This window comes from Bubalus bubalis, chromosome 20 (genome assembly GCF_019923935.1).
Source record: "Bubalus bubalis isolate 160015118507 breed Murrah chromosome 20, NDDB_SH_1, whole genome shotgun sequence".
NCBI lineage: Eukaryota > Metazoa > Chordata > Mammalia > Artiodactyla > Bovidae > Bubalus > Bubalus bubalis.
The window spans coordinates 39,762,896-39,786,574 of NC_059176.1; the positions used below are offsets into that span (position 1 = coordinate 39,762,896).

Consider the following 23,679-nt stretch of genomic DNA (forward strand, 5'->3'; position numbering starts at 1 on the left):
TCCCAAGTGGTTCTGTTGCCCTGCTCTCAGGGGTTAAAGACACAAACCACCTATTTTAAAGCATGAAGCCCTGGCCTTCTCATCGAAGTCCAGGTGTGGGCTGAGTCAGTGCGGGAGGCCACCTCAGGCTCTGCTACCTCCCAGCCGTGGAACCCTGGGCACGTTACGGAACGATTCTCAGCCTCAGTTTCCTCACCTGTAAAATGGAGACAGTACCTACAGAATCAGCTGTCCTGGGATTAGAAATAACCAGCGTGTGAGCTGGACCCATAAAAGGTAACTAGTCAGCGATGGCTCCATTTGCTGCGGTGGATGGCATTTCTTTAAAAGCCCCGGAAGACACCCTGGCCTTTGTCACAATAAGCCTCTAAACACAGTCTTTTAAACCCCCTCAAGTCCCACGTTTGGATCCAAAGGCTCAAAGAAAGACAAGTAAATCCTGTCCTCCTCCCTAAGGGACCCAGAAGGCCTGAGATACTCTGCCCAGGCCATGGTCAAAGGCCAGATCAGGCCAGGAGAGACCTTAGAGGTCATCTCGATAGACTCCCTCCTTTTCCCCGGAGGGGCTGGGCCCAAGGTCAGGCTATGAGATGCTGGCAGAACTGGGCCCTGCACGCACTCACAGTCCAGGGCTCTCCCCTGCTCCGCGCTGACACCCTGCGCCCCAGCTGCAGGGGAGCCAAGATCACCCACTTGCCCCCACTGCACCCCTCAAATGGATCGGTCCGGGCCCGCCACCCTCAGCCCCGCGTCCCCTGGACTCTCGGCGGCCGGAAGTTCCCGGGTCCGCCCAGCCGACGCGGGCGCGGGCGCCAGACGGGCCGGGCAGCGCCTCCCGAGGCCAGGCCGCCCCCTGGCGGGCCCGGGGCGCGCGGCAGCCGGGAGCCGGGCGCCCGCCCTCTCCCGGCCGCGGGGCGGAGTCGCCGCGCTCCGGGTCCGCTTCCCCGCCTCCCAGGCCCCCGCCCCGCCCCCTCCGGTGGGCTGCGGGGCGCGGCGCGGCGCGGCTGGGCGGGGCGGCGGGTCCGGCGGCCGTCGGAAGCTGCCCGCCGCGGGGCTGGCGAGGGCCGCGGGCGCGGGGCTCCGGCGGCCGCGGATGGGAGGCGGCACCCGGGCGGGAGAGCGACGCCGCCGCGGCCACCATGGGGAACAAGCAGACCATCTTCACGGAAGAGCAGCTGGACAACTACCAGGTGAGTCCGGCCGCCCCCGGATCCCGAAGCGGCGCCCTTGGTCTCCCTCCTTTCTTTTTTCCGTCGCTTGCCGAGGCCTCCCGAAAGCCGGTTTACCAGGTTCAAACCTTGCTCTGCCTTCAGCTCGACGCGTGACCTTGGGCCGGTGACTTCTCCAAGCCTCAGTTTCCCCACTCAAGGAATGAGAGAGCTTTCCAGTTAGAAGATTCTCGCAGGCGTGTCTCTTTCTGCTCCCCTTTCCTCTCTCTCATTCAGACTTCTTGCTCTTGGCCCCAGTCTGGACCCAGACCCCTTCCCGACCACTCATCCCAGAGCCCACATTGGCGCTGAGATGGAGTCCTTAAACGTGGGCTGGAGGGAGGACTCTCCCACCCCTCAAAACCCGGGAAGCCGCCGAGGAGAGTGAGTCTGTACAGCAGAAATGAGCTGGGTTGGAAGTGAAGCGCGTCAGTACTCAAATACGATTCTGGGTTGGGGATGTCTTGTTACCTATTGGGGTCTTTCCCTCTGGCCCCAGCATGGAAGTAATTGCACAAGAAGTCAAGCCAGGTACCAGTCTTATATGGTCACCTCTCCGAGCTCCCTTAGGCCCCAGCAACCACCCCTTTAGACCCCTCCTAGGTCCCTCTGCTTCCAGAGTTGGGGAGCTGTCCAGATCATATCCCAGTGCCCTCCCACCTATGTGCAAACTTTTCTGTGGTTGCAGGATGGAGCACAAACTCCTGACTTGCCCAGAACCCTAGCCAGCCTGCTGAGGCTCTTTTCCTGCCCTGCACACTGCAGCCACAGCAGAGCCATCCTCCTTCTCTGACACACCGGGCTCTTTCCTGCTTCTTTTTTGCACATTCTCTGGGATGCTGCTCCTCAGTCTTCAGATGATCTCGCTTATCCTCCCAGGCCCAACTTTGATGCTTCTTTCCAGGCTCTGCCAGGCAGAGGGGCCTAGACAGTATTGTAGCCTATGTGAAGCATGACTGGGGGAGATGAACACCAGCAGGGTCTCCATGGCTGCCCCTTGCCTTCGTGAACATTTCAGAATCAAGCTTGAAGTATGGGTCCTCTGATGTGGGCACCCCTTTTGCTCCTGGAAGCAGTGGTTGTCAATAACAGTACTTTCTCAGCTCCACGTGAGTCCCTGAGAAGGAGTGGGGGGCGCCACATCGGTGGAATGCCTTCGGTGTACCTAGCGCTGCAATGAATGCTCTCTATGCATCAAGTCATTTGATCATCACTGAGAGCAGGATTATTAGCCCTGTTTTATAGGAGAGTAAACAAAGGCTGAGGAGCCATTCAGTCAGTACCCTGTGCAGTCAAAGTTCACACAAGAATTTGACTTGTGAATTCAAGGCTCAGTCCTTCACTGGGGCTGGGGGCTGTGTGTACTCTTGTCCTTAAGGCCCTCGCTGTCTGCAGAAACAGACCGTCACCTCCAGAGAGGCAGGCAGTGAATGTGCTCTAGGGGAGGGCTCTAGGGGGCAGTGGGAGACCTGGAGGGAAGGGGAGCTTTGCTTTGAATGGTAGATCTGGAAATAAGACAGCACTTGCACAGACCCTTGAAAGATCAGTAGGATTTTGCTCATCAGGGCCGGAAGAGGCCTCCCAGGCCGAGGGGACCGCTTGGGTAAAGACCTGCAGGTGGGGCCAAGCAAGCAGGTAGGCCACGCTCAGAAGAGTCCCCTCATGGGGGTGGGGAACCTGGGTTCCCACTCAGTCCAGCCTGGCGTTGAGTTACCCTTCGGAGTCAGGATAAGTGCTGGGTTCTGATCCTTTGCCAGAGGCTGAGCTCGGTGGGAAAAGTGAGAGCTGTGAAACCGGAGAGCCCCGCGTCTCCCTCTCTGAGACTCTCCAGCCGGCCAGGGCCAGCCAGGGCCGCTGGGGGTGACCCCGAGTAACAGCCATCCCTCCCCAGCTGATCCCCAGCGTTTCCTGCCCTCTTTCCCAGTCCTGATCCCCAAAGTTCAGGTGTCTCCCTAGACCACCTCTCCGCCTTCCAGATCCAACCCCCCACCCTGACCCCTCAAACTGCCAAGGGCCCACTGCCTTCCCCAGGACCCTCTACTGCTCCTCCAGCTGGTCTGACACTTTGCCCTGCTGTGGCCCATGTTTTCAGTCAAGAACAAGTCCTGTGACTCAGCCTCTTTGGGGGCTCACCTGGGGACCCCCTTCTCCATCTCCACAACCGGAAAGGGGCCAGGCCTCTCAGTTTCAAGTGAACTGAAGATGTAATTTCCATCCACACGCTGCTACCACAGTCCCTCAGGTTCTTACTCCATTCTCTTCCCTCCTTCTCATTTTCTTTCAACAGACACAGCATGCATCCCCATTGTAAAGCAAGTTTTCTTTAAAAAAGAATTCCTGGGCCCAGAGTTGCACTGTACACATATTATCCAACCCTCTACTGCTGTGGGAGGCCCTAGGGAGCTGTCCATCTCTCGGTTGTGCATGCTTGGAGCAGAAATGCAGGGTCAAAGATGTGCTGGATCTTTCTAAAACATGGGTGTGACCCTCTCCTCCCCCTGGAATTCCGCAGTGTCTTGGGATAATAGCATAAGCAGAGTGCAGAGCAAAGCTCACCCCGGCCTAGCCTGGGATCAGCCAGCCTCCAGATTCATTCTTCACCCCTCCCCTAGCACCCCAAGTTCCAGGCACACCGAAGGGCTTCTAGCCAAGCATGGCCTCACCTCTGGCCTTGTTCTCCTGGTGCCCTCCCCTCACTTCTTCAGCAGCCCAGTATGACCCATCTTTCTGTCCATGCCAGGCCTCACCCTCCTGAGACAGGCTCCCTGATGCCTTCCCCCAGCCCTTCTTGTGGCCACAGGATGGTTTATACCCAGTCATCAGTGTTTACTCTCCACCCTGTTTCCTATGTGTCTCCCGCTCAGGTACAGAAAAGGCGGTGGAGAGCATTGAATAAATAGACGTTTGGACGAATACTTGTTAAAGCATAGCTCGAAGGAAGGGAAGGAACTCCAGCGATTCTGAGGTCCTGGCTTGAAGTCATGGAGGGGCTGTAGTTCTGTACACTTTAGTAAGCCACTGTCCTCTGGGTCTCAGTGTCTGCGGCTCTCAAACGGGAATGATACTAGCTCTGCTGTGCTCGTGTCAAGGGTTCTTGTGGGGATTAGTTGAGCTGTGTGGTGGTCGGCTGGGTGGTGCCCAGGCTTGCGCTGGCAGAGCCCTATGGAGAACCCACTCCAGCTGGGACTGGCTGTGGTTTGGCTTGGGACCACTGGCATAGGTAGACCAGCAGGGAGGCTACCTGCACAAAGTACTCCTGAGTTGAGCTCTGGAACATGGAAAGGATTTGGGTAAGCTGAACAAGGTGGAGAAGGCAGTCCAGATTGGGAGAGCAGCGTGAATAGAGGCTTGGAGGAGGAACTCCAGCCTTAACTGTCCTAACATTTGCACTTCTACTATGGAAGCCCGGCCTGCCCTGCCTTCTGCTGCCAGAGTCCTGAGGGCCCAGCTCGCCTGAATTATACCCCTCCATCCCTCACTACTACCCTTTGTGACCCTAACCTGAGCTGGAACTCTTCCCTGAAGACCCATCCCTGTGAACTGGCAGGGGCCAAGCAGTGACATCTGTTCTCAGTGGAGTATAAGGAAGAGGTCCTGCAGAGCTGTGGCGCTAACCCCCTGGGTAGCTGAGCAGATGGAGGTGGGCAGGGTTTTTGTTTTGTCTTCAGGATGAGGGCAGACACAGAGCCGCGGGCTCTGAAGGGATGCCTTTGGGACATGGGACACTGGATGGAGTGTCCAAAATGGGGAGGGAAGCCCCATCAACTGTGGCCTGTATCCTGCACCTTAGCTTGTTTGCTTCTCTCACTGCCCCTTTCAGAGAGGCAGTATCCCATTTTTACAGACACAGACACTGAGGTTCCAAAAGGAGACTGATTTGCCTAAGGATCCAAAGCAAGATGAGAAGTTGAATCTGACTATTAACCCTTTTCCGCTGCCAGACTGCTCAGAGCCCTGAGAAGCTTTTAAGGCACCTGCTGTGTTCCTCCTCCATGAGCTGCCTCCCTGGGATGAGTTCCAGGGAAGTAAGTCAACAGACGGAAGAGCAAAACATAACTCTGTGAGCAGGTTCATGGCAGCTTTAATGGTAATGGTAAAAACCTAGAAATGGCCATGTCTAAATGTTCAGAAAGAGGAGAAAGGTTAGATGAGGCAGGGCCGATGCCTTCAGTGAGATATTCCCCAGCCAGTGAATTGCTAATGTAACTGCTGTGGAAGGAAGGTTTATGTGGAAAAGTCTGGTCACTCATCCCCTCATCTGTATTGCGCATGTACCGTGTATCATATGGGAATACACAGCGGAAGCAGGAGATGGAAAGGTGGGTATCGGACTGGCCTGGGTGGCCTGCGGCTGTTTCCTGTCAGCGTGCAGTGGTCAAGAAGCCTGAGTTCCAGCCCAGCCCTTGGTCTGTGTGTGCGACTTAGGGCAAGCTCTTCAACTTTGCTGAACCTCAGTTTTCCCATCCACAGAATGGGAAGGTAATGCCTCGCTCCCCACCCCATTCATGCTAGTGATGAGAACGAAACAAAACTGGACATTCAGAGCACCTACTGACCAGCCCGTGATAATCACGGACTGGTTGTGGTGTGGTTCTCAGCTGCACGTTGCAGTCACCTGATGACTTTGAAAACTGCTGATGCCCGGATCCACCCTCAGGGACTCTGTCATAATTGATCTGGGGTCTGTTGGTGGTGATGGGAGAGGACGCAGGAGTTAAGCAGTCCCCAAGTGATTCTGCTCTAGAGCAGAGGCCCTCACACTTTATCAGGCATCACCATCATGAGAAGAAACTTTTCTAAATGCAGATTTCTGGGCCCCACCCTCCCAAAGTTGCTGATTGTAGGTCTGGAGAGAAGCCCAAGAGTCTAAATTTCCACTAAGTCCCCAGGAGATGGTGATATTGCTGGTCCAGGAACCACATCTTGAGGACCATTGATGTGGACAGATGGAAGTAGTTGCAATAAGGGACTAGGGTCATGTGAGAAGCTTTCCCATCTGTTACCAATAAAACTCACACATCAAGACCCAGACACTTCCTTTCCAACCCAGGGGATTGGAGAGAGGAGAAAAGAGAGGGGAGGGGAGGGGAGGGGAAGGGAAGAGGATAGGCAGGGGAGGAGAGAGCAGAACTGGCCTCTTCCACATTCACCCCTGACACCCCCACCGTGCTGATTGGAAGCACCCCGACCCTTCTCGCTGGGGAGCTTCAGGCCGCAGAAGCAGCTGTGGGGCTGACAGAAGTCTGTACTTGGAAGACCCAGCTGGGCGGCCTTTGCTGCCTGTTTCAGGTTTCTGGGGTCTCCTGAAATATCAGCCCACGTGGTTTCCATCCTGTCTGAGTCTTAGGCCTGTGGGGCAGGGAAGTCTCTGCCCACGTGGGGTGTGGAGGGGACACTGCTTCCCCAGCCTGAGCCTCTTCTAGACCCTACAGAGGAGCCATCGCTGAAAGCAAAGCCTTGCCTCCCCAGCAGAAGCTCCTGTGTTTCTCAGAAGGGCCAGGCAGCGTGTGGGTCCTTAGTGTAACTCCTGCAGAACAGCAAGTGGCTCAGGACAGACTAGTGGGGCCTGGAAATTACCACCAAGCCTCCCTTTTTGGCTCTCCTTCAGGCGCCACTGGAAACCCCAGATGTGCCTCCTGTGGGCCTGCTTCCTTGGATCCTTCTCAACGTGCTGTATAGTTGCCCCAGGGCCCGGGGCTCCAGGCCTCACCCGGTGCAAGCCTGGCTGTCTGCACACCTGGGCTGTGGCCATTAGCCCCTCGTCAGAGCCAGCTGTGGTCAGCTTGCCCAGGACGCCCCCCGGCTCTGGGCTCCCTCATGCTCCAACAACAGGCCAAGGCAGAGGAGCCAGACGGCAGGGGATAAGCACAAAAGCCCTTCATGGTTGGGTGTTTTGTGAAGTGCTGGGTCGTTTTCCCTCCATACTTCCCATCAGGCCTGGCATAGTACCTGTCATCACCAGACTGGCTGAGCTGTGGACAGGGGCGTGACTGGGGGTCAGGTTATCCAGACAAAGGCAGGACCCCCAAGAAGAGTTTACAATCTGGGTGACCTCTGGACCGAGTCCTGCCCCCACCCTGAGTCATGCCTACCTGGGGAAGCCTCCACCCCAGCCTCCGTCCAGATGCTGCCAGCTCCCCCCTGCCCACCATCCTCCTCCCCCACAGGCCAGCCTCTCCACTGCCTTCTCTAGCCCCGTCTGTTCCTGTGGCTACAGATGCAGTTAGATGCTGGGGCTTCCCCAGTCAGTGTGCCTGGAACTCTCAGCCTCTGAGCAGGGGGCTGCTGCCCGCAGCCTCTCAGGACACACACCACCCACTGCTCCTCGCGGCACCATCCTTGGGGGCCGCCGCGTGGATGTTGGCCCTGCAGCTGGGCAGTGCGACGCCCTGTCGGTCCTCACTCCTGTTTGGTCTCCTGAGCGTCTCCCAGCCACTCCCCTCTCCCGCAGGGTATCCCTCGGCCCCTCAAATCAATGGCATCCACCTTGGAACTCTCCATCGGCTCCCCCACCCAAATGCCCTCCCCCCATGTGTGCCTCCCAGCCCCGCATGCTGGACACTCAGCTCCCTGGCTCAGGTCAGAAGTTTCAGGAGGCGGTTGGTGGCCCCACGAGACTGCTCCCCTCAATGGGCCTGGGCAGCAGGGCTGGTGGCTGTGCCTGTGTGGCTCTGAGCGAGGAAGAAAGGAGCCCGGGGCCCATACAGCCGACTGTATGCGTGTTTTCCTTCCACAGGACTGCACCTTCTTCAATAAGAAGGACATCCTCAAGTAAGTGTGGCTCTTGTTCACCTCTCTGGGGGCAGGGGTGGGGCCGGCCACCCTGGGGGCAGGGGGGTGTGCAGGGTCCGCCCAAGCTGGGGATAAGCTTTTCCGCCTCCATCAGCAGCCTAGTGTGGGCTGCTGTATGAACTCAGGAACTGGCCCACATCCTTCTGCCAGGAATGGAACATCTACCGAGTGTGTGCCAGGCTCCATGGTGGGCGGTTTCAGGAACATTTTCATTTAATCCTCACTGTGCCCTTGTAACAGGAGAATCCTTTTATCCTCACTTTACAGATGGGGCTGAGCAGCTTGGCTAAAGTCACCCAGCCAGGGACTGAAGACCTGGCCTCTGACTCCAGGCTGCTCGCTATTTCACTGCCCCCCTGAAACCTATCCGACTAGGAGGTCCCTGTCATTAGACAGGGATCCCTAAGAGCCCCCACGCTCAGGCTCTGATGTCCTTCCATTCCTGGGAGGTCCAGAAGTCAGGGACATGGCAGGATGCCCTCACTGGCTTTGAGCTGTCCACTGAGAGTCTCTTTCCAGGACAGTCCCTTTCTTTGGGGGTGGGGTGGGCCTAGACAGGAGAGATGAAGGTTGTTGGCAGCCTCAGAGCTCCGGGACCAGATGGAGGGCAGGACTCATAGAATGCCAGGAAACCTGGTCCCACAGGCCTTACCAGGCCCCCCTGCCTGGACTGTTAGGTGGCACTAAAAGCCAGCATGGTCTCAGGACCGCTTTCCCTGGAGGTCGATGGGCAGGCTGGGCTCGATCCTGTCACACTACCCAAGGGAGATGTGGTCTATCATTGCCATGACCATTCTGCCCAGACAGTGTCCCTTGTCCCTTCCTTTGCCCAGGCTGCTTTTCCAGCTTGTACCCTGGGTAGGTGAGGACACCCACTCCTACCACCTCGGAGAGACAGGGTCAGGGGCAAAGCCTGCAGCCCTTGGCATCAGCAGAAACCTGGGCTCCATTTCCCAGCTCTGGCCTCAGACCAGCGTGGAGCCTTGCTGAGCCTCTGGTTCTTTTGTAAAATGGGGGTAATGATACCTTAGCATGGCTGAGAGGAGGAATGCCAGGGTATGTTTTTGATAACGGAATTTGGCCTGTAGCTTGAACGATGTGTGGGTTGGGGTTCCCATCTGGACAGATGGTCCTCACAACTGTCATAACACAGTGGTCGCCCCAGCCCTTCCAGTGGCACCTCTTACCTATGACAGTTCTTGGCACAGATCCTCATTTAAGCCTCACCACATTAGTCCTCTGTTGCAGGGAGCTCCCACCATCCTCACCCCCACCTCTGTAGATGCCAGGCCCAGCTTGCTTGTCCTGTGAGGCCCACCACCATTTTTGTTCGGGCAACAAAAGCTTGTCCCTAGGCCTTTGCACAGGCTGCCCTGCTGTGTTCCTGCACATCCTTCAGGACCCACTCCAGAGTCATCTGCTCTGTGAGCTCCCAGCTATCTTCCCCACAAATGCTTTTGCAAGCCTCTTAGGGGGCTCTGTGGGCTCATGGCTCCGGTCCCATTTCCCCCTGGACTTGCAGGCATTCAGGATACAGGCTCCTCACACCTGGCATTGGGCACGGCACCAGGAAGCACTTGAAGAATGTGTGGATGAAGGATAGGTAGGGTTGGCCAAGGGGAGAACATTCCAGGCTAGGAGCAGTGGGGTCAAGGGCACAGACCTGCTACCTTCCCCATCCATAGGGGTGTCACTGAGAGTAGCAGGGTTGCCCGGGGGAAGAGGGTGGTTGACAGGCCAGGCCAGGAATTGGATTCAACCTGATAGGCTTTTGTGTGGGGACCCTGATCTCTTGGCAGATGATCAGTCCCAGGCAGGTAGGTGGTCTGAGCAGGGGTAGGGGGTCTCCTGGCTCCCTACAGCCCTGGCCCACCCAGCTTTGCATCCTTCTGTACCAGCCTCTGTAGTTCAACCCAGGCCCGGGATCCACAAAGTGGAGAAAGGACCCTTTCTGGTAGCTGGACACCCTCGCTGAGTCCCCCGCTGTCTGCTCGGTCTCTGATTCCTTCCAGCCTCACTTCTGTCTTGGGGGACCAGACCTGGTGCTTTTTCTGCAAAGTTTGGTCGAGTAGGGTGGAGGAGGGGTGAAGCCCTGGGAGCAGGACCCCTGTGATCTGGTCCCCACTGTGTGGCACCTGCTGTGTCTCAGTTGCCACCTCTGTGGCGTGGGGATGAGAGTGCCCCGGCCCTGTTTTTCCATGGGCCCCAGTGGCTGAGAACGCGGGGGTGACAGCGTCGTTCAGCATAACACAGGCTGCTTAGAGTTTTGTCGCCTACCCGTCCACCCTCAGGAAGGGCGGTAAGGCCAGGCAGCATGTGCATGTGGGATTACTTGTCCAGGCGTGGCCACGATGGCTCAATTACAGTTTCAGTCCCCTGGCTTTTCTTTAGCCTTCTCTCTGAGCCCCGGCAAGAGCCGGTGTGACTGACCACCCCTGCCAGGCGCGCCCTCTCCACGCTGTTCACATCTTAGGTCCAGGTGGGACAACCGAGGGCCCGAGCCCAGAGAGGGCGCGGAGAGGCCCTGGCCGGCAACACCAAGCCAGGCCAGTGGCAGAGCCAGGCCCCGGGCCCAGGGTCCTCCAAGCAGCCTATGTTATGCTGAACTATGCTGTCACCCTGCCCTCCCAGCCACGGGGCCCATGGAAAAACAGGGCCGGGGCACTCTCATGCCCACGCCGCAGAGGTGGCAACTGAGACACAGCAGGTGCCACACAGTGGGGACCAGATCGCAGGGGTCCTGCTGCCAGGGCTTCAGGGGCCTTCCAGCGCTGTATCCCCACCCCTACCTGGATGGGTTTCTGGGTGAGCTGCACCCTGAGTAGCGACCAGATGGCGAGGAGGAAACGTGAGCGGCAGGTTCTTCTTTGCAGCTCGGGACCAAGCTCTCTGGCAGCCTCGGGTCAGTGATACCGAGTCTCAGATACCCATCGGGGAATTCTCCCCTCCCCCACTCCTCCCTACTCACATACACAACACCCCCCCACTCCAGAGTGGATCCAGTTGCTCCCCAGGGCACAGCTCTTCCACCCCGATGCTGGGCCTGACTGGGCAGCCCCACCTTCAGCCACCTTCTTCGCCGTAGGTGACTCCCCCAGCCTCTAGTTAGCCTGTGCTCCTGAGCACAGAGACCCAGCTGGCAACTGGGGTGCTTGCCTATGGGTTACTTCATCTTCTGTTGTATTTTCTCAACCATTTAAAAACTCTGCATAATTTATTTTAATTACTTTTAATTTTTATTTCACCTGTGCTATGAGATGACGGTAGAAAATTAGAAAATAAAGCCGATCATGAGAGAACAAAAGATTATCTGCAGTCCTGCCGCCCAGAAACAACAGCTGTTAACATTTTGATATATTTGACCTTTAGGTACATACTGTGCAGGTAGTTTCCCTTTGTGTGTGTGTTTATTGGAAATTTTGATCAGGTTGTTCTGTAATCTGCTTTAAATTTCTCTTCCTTTTAGGCGACTTGTGAAGATAGATAAGATTTAAAAAATGGTCTCACCACCTCTTCAGTTCATTTAGTTGGACATACAGGTTTGCAAAGTTTCACTGTTACGATTAGCACCGTAGGGAACATTCTTGGGACACCTTGACGTGTAACCCACACTGCTGGGATTATTTCCTTAGGGTACATTTCTAACAGATTTCTGGATCAAAAGATGTGGACATTTTTCAGGCTTTTGATTTTTATTTCTAATCACTCTCTAGCAGCCATGCCTGAGTCCCCATTTCCCTGCTTTCCCAATCATACTGGCTGTTACATCTTTCTTGTCTTCTGTCCCCAAATCATTCACTGAATATCCCAAGGGTCTCAAACTTTGTTGCCTGCCTGGGCCAACATGCACTGCAACGAAATGAACCTGTGTACCCTGCTGGGAATGTTTTAGGACCAGGATCTGCAGAACAGCTCTCCTAAGCCCCAGCTGGTTGTGACCTTGGGGAAATCAAGCCTCAGTGTGATCAGGGAATCAAGGTTTGTCATGTAAGTTTAATTTGTAAGTGTTACCAACTAAATTTTAAAACATTACATGAAAGCTAGTCATGAGTGTGGACCACCAACCCATCTGTGACTTTGAGAAGAATTCATCTTCTCCTCACTAATTTCAAATGCTGTTTGTCATGGACTAATCTCATTTATACTGTATTTGGGTTGCCTCTTCTATACCAGTGTCTGTTCCTCACGGTTTTATTTATTGTAGTTTTAAGCAGTTTTCACATCCAATGGTGCAAACATCTGCCCAGTTACTCTCTTTTCATGGTCTCCCCACAACTCTCCTACATTTATTCTTCTGAACAGACTTTTGAATCAGGCTGACAAGTTCTCAAATATTTTGCAGATTTCAATTAAGACTGTATTCATTTTATAGGAATATGAAGAGAAGATTGCCATCCTTATAGTAATAAGCCTTTCCAAACAGGAAAGTTATCTAACTCCTTAACGATTTTACATCCTTTGGTAAAGTTCCATGGTTTTCTTTGTACGCATTTCATATTATTTTATGTGTAGTTGTTTTGAGTTTTTTGGGAGGTTGTATTGTGAATCAGATCTTTTTTATATAGTATTTTTGAATAGGTGAATACTGATAAGAAAACTATTGCATAGAAGAGCTATTGAGTTCTTTCTCATTCAAATAGTTTTTAAACTGGTTATTCTTGGTTTTCCAGCAAATAATAATTTGCCTCCTCCTCTCTAAAGTTTAAGCACACTCTTTTATTTTGCTGACTAATTATATTGACTGGCACGCATGGGGGAAATGTTGTATAATGATGGTGATGCTGGTGATGGTGTTTAGTTGCTGAGTCACACCTGACTCTTTCACGACCCCATGGACTGTAGCCCGCCAGGCTACTGTGTCGGATTTCCCAGGCAAGGACACTGGAGTGGGTTGCCATTTCCTTCTCCAGGAGGTCTTCCTGACCCAAGGATTGAACCTGTGTCTCCTGCATTGCAGGTAGATTCTTTACTGCTGAGCCACCAGGGAGGCCCCAGTGGTGATGGTTAGGAACCCCACTTACATGGGAATGTTTACTTTGTCATTTAAGTTTAATGTTGGGTGTTGATTTGAGATAGAGGGTATCCTTTTGTTTATGTTTGACTAAGGATTTTTAAAGTTTTTTTTTGGTTATGCCACGTGGATTGCGGGATCTTGGTTCCCTGACCAGGGATTGAACCTGGGTCCTGAGCACTGAAAGCACTGAGTCCTACCTACTGGACGAGCAGGGAAGTCCCAAGGATTTTAATTTTTTTATTGATGAAAATTAATATGTACCTTAAAATACTTTTTATTAATACTCTAAAAAATTGAAGCAGTTCACAAGTATGTGAAGTGGTAAGTGAAAGTTGGCCTCCCTCTTATCACTTTGCTCCTGCCCCACAGGGACCATCTGTGTAAACATGTGGTACATGCTCTTCAGATATTTTTCTGTGTCCATACAGTTGTCTCATCATAAATGCAGGCATCAAGTTGATTGAAATATTTGTTTGCTGCCTACTAATGCAATTTGTAGTCACAGATTTCCAAACATTGACCCTGCCTAGCATTCCTGGAATAGGTCCTGCTTGGTCCCAATGTATTATTCTTTCACATGCTGTTGGACCTGATTTACTAATATTATTTTATAAGACTGTTGCATCTGTATGTGTAAGGGTCATACATACATTATTAACTTCTTAAAACAAACTGGGAGGCCTTTGCTCTTTTGCCTCACGCTCTGGACCAGTTCAAGTAGCAGAGATATCAAGCATAGGTATCATTTCTACTCCTGGGACTTAGGAGGGGACTGATACATACATCTTGAATTCAGTAGTGCCCTTTATAGGGACAGTGGGTGATAGGAATGCAGTTCTGAGACAGTTTTGAAGTTTTTCCCACAGTGATTCACCTTTACAAATTCTCCTTGAATTTTCTTAAAAAAAAAAAAAAAATCCAGTATTCCAGTCATGGAATCAGAACAGATCCATGTCCCAGGGCAGCCTTCGCACCCCAGAAGACACCTCCTCAACTCCACCAGTACCTGGAGACCTTCTCCCAAATCCCCCCTTTCCAGGTAGCCCCTGACATGGCAGGCAGTGTGCTAATAGCTATCTGTTGAGGCAAGGTGGTTTTACTAACGCCATCCTTTTTAATCCTCCTAGGCGTGAGGAGGGTAGCACAATCCCCGTCTTAGTGATTCGGAAGTCTGTTCTCCAGGGGGTTAACCTGCTTGCCCAAGGCCGCACAGCTAATGAGAGGATTAGGCAGGGCTCCAGCCTCAGTCTGACTTCACACTCCTGCTGCAGCCACCCCACGTAATTCTGGAGGTGTAAGCCAACCCCCAGAAACACCCCGACAACACATCCCAAATGCCCAGGTCAAGTAGGAAATGTGATGGTCCTCTCGAAAGCATATGAAACTAGATACATAAATGGTGATACAGAGCCCTGGTTCCATGTTTGGGGACAGTATAAATTAGGGCCGATTTTTCCTTGATGCCAAAAGTGAGAGCAAAGAAGGTACCCAGCCAGCAATTGGCTATGTAGTACTGTACTGTAGTAACTTTATAATACTTTTCACACAAATAATACATACAGAAAATAAGACATTTTTAATCTTACAGCACCTTGAAAAGTACAGTAGCATGGTACAATAGCTGGCATGCACAGGCTGGCATCGAGCAAACAGGTTAGAAGAGGCACTGACTGGAGGAGAGAGAGGAGGTGGGAGATGGCAGAGCTGAAGGGTCATCAGCAATAGGAGACGGAGGGCAACCTGCAGCTTCACTCATGCCTGACGTTGATGGCACAGATGCCTTGTTCCTAGCTGATTCAGTTCTATCTACCCTCTTGGAAAACAATCCAGTGATGTCTGAGTAGTAGCTCTTTTTTTCTCATGACACAGAAGCACCGGATTGCATTCTGAACAGCCGCCGCAACCTTGCTGGACTGTTCTACATCGGGTCCTGTGCCTCAGCAGCCAACAGTGCCTCCTCAAATAAAGAAAACCCCCTTGCCGTTTCCTGTGTCATGAATCTCTCTGGTTCTTCAGTTTCTTCTTCCTTTTGTCTCTCTCTATCCTTCCTTTGGGCCTCCCTTCTGTCAGGCCTTCGTTAGTATCAGAATGAGTATTGTCGCAGAGCAAGGAGTTTAGTGAGGTCCATCCTCTTGCAGACCTAGCTTGACACAGATTCTGCACTCGTGTACTCTATACGGTGCTGTACAGTAAAGGACACAAACACACAACCGCTTGTAGGGGACGCACACGTGTGACAATATCTAGCAGTCTCGTGAACTAACGTAGGCGATTGGACCTGGGAACACACGTTTGTGTCTTTAAAAGTTCGCAACTTGAAGGTTCGTGTGTTGGGGACTTACTGTAGAGCAGTGCACACAGGATTAGCCTAGAGCTGGGCACGGAGTGAGCACTTGCTGAACTGTGGCTGACATCGTGTGTGTGTGCTGGGCAAGCAGTTAGCTGCCCTGATGGAGAGGGCTCTGATGGAGAGGGCTGGGGAGCGGGGCCACAAGAGTTGGGTGGAACCTGACGGGGGACTGGGTGGATGCTGAAGGGCCTGCTAAGGATGGGCCTAGGAGTGTGTCACTGGGTCAGGCCGCTTAGAAGAAGACCAGCGTTGCTCTGGCTTTGGGGGTAGCGGGGCAGATGGGCCCCAGGAGATATGGGCCCCTTCAATCCAGGCCCCTGCAATCCTGGCCTCACCTTGAGTAGGTTACCTACCACGGCCCCCCAGTCAATGCCCCTGACACTTATCCCCCCGTCTGGCAGCACCCTGAGGGTCCATGCAACATGGAGGCGGGCTTGTGTTCCAGGGACTCCTCAGCCAGGAGGGAGGATGGGAGGGAGCTGGGGACCCGACCCGTCAGAGAGGAGGGCCAGGCCCAGGGCAGTGGGCTCCATCCCAATAGCTCCCAGCTGGAGAGAGGCTGTGAGTGGCCCAGGCTCAGGGGCTTCCCGGGATGAGAGGGTTTCTGGAAGCTCTTGCAGAGACCCAGCAGCCCTCGGGGCCTAGCTTGGGGGCAGTAGCAACCTGGGCCAGGTCTTCAGCAGGTCAGGAGTGGGGAGCAGTGGAAATGGTGTGGGGAGGGGGCGTTAAGAGCTTCTGCTCTGGACTTCCGGTCCTGGGTTCCAGCCGTAGTCGCTGAGACTTCTAGTTGTGTGGTGGTAGACCAGTCACCCTTAACCTCTTCAGGCCTCAGTTTGCTGAGCTGTGAACTGTGGGCACAGTGCTTCTGTCCACACGGTCATAGGAGAATGAAAGCGGTGACATACCTGGCACAAAGGCTCTTATGAGAGTCTAAAGAGGGACAAATAAGGTGGCACTGCAGGCCCTTGAGGGAGGGGGCTGGACATTGGCAGCAGCAGCAGTGGTGGTGGGGACGCCAGGACCCTATCCGGGTGTCAGCACAGGGCCTGGGCAGAGCTTGTCTTCCCCACAGATGCCATACCCCGTGGGCAGAGGAGATGGTCTCCCCAGGCTCCTGGCCAAAGTGGGCCTCCCGCATGGGAGGCAGGGTGCAGGCAGGGCAGCACTGGGCCTCTGAGGGCCCCGGGGCCTGTGTCCCCTCCAGCCCCTTCTCTGTGCTTCCCCTGTAGGCTCCACGCGCGGTTCCATGAGCTGGCCCCCAACCTCGTCCCGATGGACTACAGGAAGAGCCCCATTGTCCACGTGCCCATGAGCCTCATCATCCAGATGCCGGAGCTCCGGGTACATGAGCGGCCGCTGCTGCCAGGCAGAGCGCGGGAGGAGCCAGAGGAGGCTGGGCAGGGGGGCTGGGGGAGTGTGCCGCTCCGGATGGCGGGGCAGCGGAGCCACCTAGACCTGAGTTGAAGCCCCCGCCGTGCCTCAGTTTCCTCATCTGCACTCTGAGCACATGAGTCCCGTGTGTGGGACCCCATCGGGGTGCTGTGACTAGTTGCTGCCCCTGGTGTCAGGCTGTTAGCCTGCACTCACCTGCTCACCCCTTTGTTAGGCGGCCCAGCTGCTGTCCTTGGCAGACCTTGTGTGTGTCTGCTTTTGAAGGTAACTTTCTTCCAGCCGCCTCCTCGCGTGGCTGTAGTCTCTCACAGCACAGTCATCCATCGCATCCCCTCTCAGACTTTTAATGTGCACGGGAATCACCTCGAGATCTTGTCAGAATCCTAATCCAGGCTCAGTAGGTCTGGGTGGGGCCCAAGGATCTGTTTTTTCCAGGTGAGGCTGATGCCGCTGGTCCTCAAACCATTTATATACTTGACCTAAGAGTTTCATTTCCCAAGTTCCTTACTTATTAATATAATACACAGAAAGTGCACTTTGATAGTAAGAAAGCATTTGGGTTTTTAGAGCATGTTGCTGTGGGTCTTTGCAAATAGCCCCTCTCCAGGTCTCATATGTGTGACTCTGGGGTCAGGGTATGCAGTTGGGGTCCACATGGCATCCACTTGAGGGCTGTATCGGGCTGTGACTTCAGTCCTGAGGGATAGTAGGTCACAGGCTCAGCCCTGGACAAGCAGCCAGCCTGGCCTAGAGCGGGGGCTTGAGCCCAGGCTCAGAGGATCATTTGAGGGTAGGAGGCACTTGGGAGGAACCGTGGGGTTGTCTCTAGCCCCCTCTGCTGGACTGGGCACAGAGTGGAGTGGCCCAGTGCTGGCCCAGCTGCGGTGGAGGACTCCAGGAGAGATGGGCCCTGAGTGAGCTGGGATCAGAGGAAGGAGTTGCTGGTATAATTTCTCACCTCCCTGTGGGCTGGCCTAGGAAAATTCATAGGAGTTGGGTGACTGCTGGCCTGGGATCTGAGTGATTCTCTGATCCTGACCCAGTTATCCAACCCCTGGAGCCCCACTGCCGCCTCCCATGATCTTGGTCTGAGCTGAGAGCTGTAGTAGTAGGGAACAACCTTTATATTCTCTTCCAAATTAGTCACTAAAGGGATATTGCCTCTAAGCTTAAATTATACATAATGGCCCATCTCTGGGAACCCTGCCTCCCAGGTAGTGAGCGTTAAGCTAAAATATCTTTGTTTAGCTCACAGGTAACATCCTGACCAGGCCCACCTGTGAATGACTGCAGGAAGGAAGGAATTAACACCTCCTCTCCGGAGTTCCCTGGTGGCTCAGACGGTAAAGCGTCTGCCAACAATGCAGGAGACCTGGATTTGATCCCTGGGTCGGGAAGATCCCCTGGAGAAGGAAATGGCAACCCACTCCAGTACTCTTGCTTGGAAAATCCCATGGACGGAGGAGCCTGGTAGGCTACAGTCCACAGGGTTGCAGAGAGTCAGACACGACTGAGCAACTTCATTTCACTCACTCCAGAGGCTGATGGGAACCAGGAAATGTTTCACTTTACTTCCTCCCCTTTTAGCGTAGAAAGAGCCTGAATTCTAACTTGGGCAAGATGGTTCTTTGGGACATGAGTCCGCCATCTTCTCAGTTTGCTGCTTTTATGAATAAAGTTGCTAGCCCTTGCCCCAGCAACTCATCTGTTGATACACTGGCCTTTTGTGCTGTGATCAGTACAAGTTTGGACTCGGGAACATTGTCTTCTCTTGCATGTCAAGGCAGGAGCCTCCATGTCCTCCCTGGGTAATGGGACTAATCCCTGCTCCTGCTGGAAGAGGCGATGCCTCCAGTGGGCACACTGGGCTCTGCTGAGCTCCCCCTGCTCATCCGAACAATATAACAGAACGTGACACCTGTAGATCTCTCACTAGTGCTGGGCCTTGTTGCTGCTGCTGTTCAGTTGCCCAGTCGTGTCTGACTCACTGTGATGCCATGGACTGCAGCACGCCAGGCCTCCCTGTCCCTCACCATCTCCCAGAGTTTGCCCAAGTTCATGTTCATTGCATCAGTGATGCTGTCCAGCCATCTCATCCTCTGACACCCTCTTCTCTTTCTGCCCTCAATCTTTCCCAGTATCAGGGATGTTTCTAATGAGTCATCTGTTTGCATCAGACAACCAAAATACTGGAGCTTCAGCACCAGTCCTTCCAGTGAATATTCAGGATTGATCTCCCTTGAGTGACTGCTTTTATCTCCTTGCTTTCCAGGGGACTTTCAGGAGTCTTCTCCAGCACCACAGTTCAAAGGCATCAATTCTTTGGCATTTTGCCTTCATTACGGTCCAGCTCTCACAACTGTACAACTGGGAAGACCATAGCCTTGACTATCCAGACCTTTGTTGGCAGAGTAATGTCTCTGCTTTTCAACACACTGTCTAGCTTTGTCATTGCTTTCCTGCCAAGAAGCAGCGGTCTTCTGATTTCATGGCTGCAGTCACCATCTGCAGTTATTTTGAAACCCAAGAAGAGGAAATCTGTCACTGCTTCCACCTTTCCCCCTTCTATTTGCCATGCAGTATTGGGGCCAGATGCCATGATCTTAGTTTTTTTTAATATTTAGCCTTTCACTCTCCTCCTTCACCCTCATCAAGAGGCCCTTTAGTTCCTCTTTGCTTTGTGCCATTATAGCGGTATCATCTGCCTATCTGAGGTTGTTTTTGTTTCTTCTGCCTGTCTTGATTCCAGCCCGTAAACTCATCCAGCCTGGCGTTTCTCATGATGTGCTGGACCTTGTACCAACACCTTATTTTTAACTCATTTAACCCTCTTGCAACCCAATTAAGTAGGTGTGATTATTATTCCCATTTTACAGATGGGGAAACTGAGGCCCAGAGGGGTTAGGTCACAGAGGCATAACAGATGGGCTCCAGGGTCCTCCTAGTGAACCTGCACCCATGGTGACTGCTGTGGTTGTTTTCTTCAGGAGAATCCCTTCAAGGAAAGGATCGTGGAGGCTTTCTCTGAAGATGGTGAGGGGAACCTCACCTTCAATGACTTTGTTGACATGTTTTCTGTGCTCTGTGAGTCGGCTCCCCGTGAGCTCAAGGCCAGCTACGCCTTCAAGATCTACGGTAACCCGGGCCTGGAGCAGGGGCTGTGAAGCTGTGTGTGGTGGTGGTGGTCCATAGGCCAGTTGGTTATTGCTGGTTCCCACCCTGGGGACACTGGGGACACCAAGAACACTTTGAAGAGTGCTTGTCCAGCGCGGTGGCCAGAGGGGACCACTTGTACATGAGCAATACCTGTAGGGTCCTCAGATCAGAGGAGGGAGAGTGGGCAGTTAGCATGAGGTGAGTTTACACGTGGCGACCTCTCAGCAGGGCCTGGCGTTTGTTCACAGGAGAATGCGGGCAGGCACACCCAGGAGAGGGAGCAGCCTATAAAGAGCTCAGGGAAGCACACAGCACAGGGCTTGGGGAGCTGACGGGGAGACGACCGTGGTGGGATGAGCACAGTGTAAGTCTGGAGAGGTCATTGTGACTGGCCTTCTGAGGAGCCAGCCAAGGAGCTTGGGGGTCAGTGTGGGGCTTCAGGTGAGGCCAGGCAGCCCTGTGTTCTCGAAAGATCTCTCAGCATCCTGGAGGTGTGAATTGGAGGAGCTAGACTGGCAGAGGCCAGGGTTCTGGAGAGGAGGCCTCTGCAAGTGGTGAGGCTCAGCTGAGAGGTAGGCTTCTTGGTCCCCAGACCCCGACTCCAGCAACTGCTGCCAGAGATAGGGTGACCTCATTTCACCCCAGCCCAGCCCAGCCCAGGACCCATTGTCCTACTGGCCACCAGAGGGCGCCAAGCACCCACAAAGCCCTTGGTTTCTGCTCCAGAGGACTGGGATTGGGGTCAAACCCTCAGACAGTGCTCAGATGGGAACTCTGAGGCCCAAGGAGGGGTTGGAACCCGTCCTGGAAAATAGAAGCCACAGACAAACCTCCTGTCCCCCACATCTTTGATCAGCCAGGAGATCCCAAGGCAGTGGGGTCCACTGGGCTGTTTTTTCATTTTCTAGTTTTCCTGTTTATTTCAGGGAACTTTCGTCTACATACATCTCTGCACCCACATTGTATTTGCACAGCAGAGGCATGGTATCCACCTTGTCTACTCTCCACAAACTACACCCACAAGGTTCAAGGAAAAAACTTCTCAGATTCCACCCATTGTCCCCTTAATGCTGGACCCCAGGACATTGCTCCTGGGAAAGGCTATTGTCTGCCAGAGAGGCGAAGTGCAGGGCACACAGCCAGGCAGACATGGGGACAGGTGAAGGGAGAACCAGGGCTCCCCAACCACCCTGGATGGGAGTGTGGAATGGAGAAAGGCAACTGGGATGTGGGGTTTGGTGCTGGGGGTAACTGGGGCCTGACCTCTAGCAAGGATCACCCCCTCCCTTGACCTTAGTTTCCTCATATAGAATGGGCAGGGGGTTCCCCATCTTGCCAACCCTACAGAGAGGTACCACCAGAGGGCAGAGAAGTATCCTTTCTTGTGCCTGCCCCAGGGCCCCTTCATAGGCCAGTGTGGGGATGCGCCATGGAGGGTGCCCAGACAAGAGCTTGGGCTCTGGGGTCCAACACTGAGCAGGGATGTGACCTCAAGTGATTTGTCCTTTTCGAGCCTGTTTCTTCATCTGTATCATGGGGGTTCTAATTGTACCCACTGAAAAGGCTTGTGGTGAAAATTAAATGAGATGGAGCCTGAAGTGCTTACATGAGCGTTGTGCTCTTCATCACTACCACTGATGGTAGGGTTTGGCCAGTTGGCAAGAGGAGCCCTTATGCCTAGGAAGCGCTGCCCCCCACCCCGGCCCCGGCCCCCAACCAACCAGGAGGAGGCGTTTGAGCTAAAACTTGATGGAGTCTGCTACACAGATACACGGGAAGTGCCCTCCAGGTAGAAGAAACACCACAGGCGAGAAAGAGTTGATAGTTGGGTTGCAAAGCAGTCAGAAGGGTGTTCGCGTTCCCTCTATGAGCCTGTGTGGCTCGGCCCTCCGGACATGTTCCTGGGCTGTGGGCAGCAGCAGTACCTTTTGCCAAGGATTAGAATCAAATTGTTCCCTGCTCTTTGAAGCCAGGCATGGGGCCTTTCTCTGAGGGCCTTCTGAGTCTCCTGACCTCCTTGTCTGGCTAGAGGCCAGAGGCAACGTGGTGCAGTTTAGAAAATGTGGGTCTTAGCATCAATCAGGCCCTGGTCAGCATCCCAGCTTCCCCTCCAAGCAGACATCTGACCTTGATTCAGTCACTTGACCTGTCTTGGCCTTGGTTTCTTTAGCTCTAGAGGGAACACAAAGTCCACTGTGGGGCAAAGCTAGGAGGGCCATTTGGCCTGGGTCTCATGTTCCCAGGAAGCCTCAGATTTGGACATTCCAAGTGTCTCAGGCTGTCTGTGCTTGCTGTCATGCTGGGGGTTTGTGCAGATGGTGAATGTGGGTTTGTTGAACGTGGTGTCCAGAGGTGCCTTGTGGGTGAGCCCACCTTGGTCCCGGTCGGCTGAAGACCAGGATCCAGTGTCCCCAGAGGGTGCACAGGGAGGTGTCTGGTGTGAGAGTGGAGATAAACCCACCCCCTCCCTGCAGACTTCAACACAGACAACTTCATCTGCAAGGAGGACCTGCAGCTGACGCTGGCCCGGCTCACCAAGTCGGAGCTGGACGAGGACGAGGTGGTACTGGTGTGTGACAAGGTCATCGAGGAGGCCGATCTCGACGGTGACGGCAAGCTGGGCTTCGCAGACTTTGAGGACATGATCGCCAAGGCCCCGGACTTCCTCAGGTGCGGCTCCAAGGGGCTGGCTTGGGTGGGGTGGGCCTTAATGGGGGCCGCAGCCAGGAGACCCCACGAGGCTGAGGGCCCTCACTGCTCCTGAGAGCGGTGGTGCCGCAGGCCCCGTGCGGCCCAGGATGCAGGTCAGGCTCCAGGCCCAGCTGCCCTCAGCGTGTGCCTGGTGAGCCCGCTGTCCCCAGCAGGGCCGGACTCGTGGGGAAAGGGTAAGACCTGGGGGCCCTTTGGTCGGGTGGGGTTGGACGTGCAGGCACGGCTGGCCCTCCAGGCCTTCACGTGGATTATTCATGAACTCTGCATCCTCCCAGAGGGACTGTCCAGGGTTGGACACAGGGCCTGGTTGGCTTTCTGCAAGGACCTTTACCCACCCGGTCCAGAGCCGCTCACCCCCTCTTGCTCTTTCCTTCTTTCCAGCACTTTCCACATCCGGATCTGAGGACAGTGACCAGAAGCCGACCATCCGGCCCGGTCCCTGCACGAGTGTGACCTCCAAGCTCCCCAGGAGTGGAGCTGTGGCCTCTGGGGTTTACACCCACGAACACTTCTTTGGCCCTTTCAGCAAAAAATAAAAACAAAAAACCTTAACCAGGGAAGGGGGGGATGTGAGGAGCAGGGCCCTTCCCAGTCCCCCTGTGGGCCCTCCCCAGGCCCTCCCTCTGTTCCCCCACCTTCCCTACTCCCATCAGAAATGGCCCCAGTGGGAGGGGGAGGAGGAACCCCTAACAGGGCTGGGGTGCTGACTTGTCCAAGTGCTGGGCAGGCACCCGGGTTGCCCAGGGCAAATGGAAAAACAGAAAGAGGACAAGGTTTAACAAGCTATGCAATCTTTCTCTAGAGCCCACAGCTGGGCTGCACCCCGGGCCCGTCTGTTCCTTCTCCCCGGCCCTTCCCAGTGTGAAGCTGTGGGAACCATGGGTGCAAGGACTCGGCCCCTGTCCAGGTCCGGAGCACCACCCCATCCGCCCTCCCCGACGACGTGGAATCCTCAGTGGTGCGTGCTGTCCACAGATTTGTGAACTCCTGATAGTAAAACACTTTCATGTTCTCTGTGTCTGCCGAGGTTACGAAAGGTTTGTTGATCCCTTTTC

The 23,679-nt window shown here is 54.3% G+C and overlaps 1 protein-coding gene across 6 annotated transcripts; it reads left to right on the plus strand.

Annotated features, from left to right (window-relative positions):
- Positions 1-620: 620 nt before the first annotated feature.
- On the plus strand, positions 621-23,642 carry CIB2 (calcium and integrin binding family member 2). 6 transcript variants are annotated; one of them, XM_025271177.3, is made up of 8 exons: positions 1,085-1,190; positions 7,945-7,979; positions 11,467-11,539; positions 11,893-11,987; positions 16,594-16,705; positions 19,744-19,891; positions 22,387-22,582; positions 23,006-23,642. In XM_025271177.3, coding segments are annotated over exons 4-8 (480 nt in total). In that variant the 5' UTR covers positions 1,085-1,190; positions 7,945-7,979; positions 11,467-11,539; positions 11,893-11,985; the 3' UTR covers positions 23,028-23,642. The 6 variants fall into 6 exon arrangements, with proteins under 6 accessions (XP_044788962.1, XP_045019723.1, XP_006073348.1 ...); XM_006073288.4 differs by lacking the exon at positions 11,893-11,987; XM_045163788.1 differs by lacking the exons at positions 11,467-11,539; positions 11,893-11,987 and having other exon boundaries at positions 1,010-1,190; positions 19,744-19,789.
- Positions 23,643-23,679: the final 37 nt, after the last annotated feature.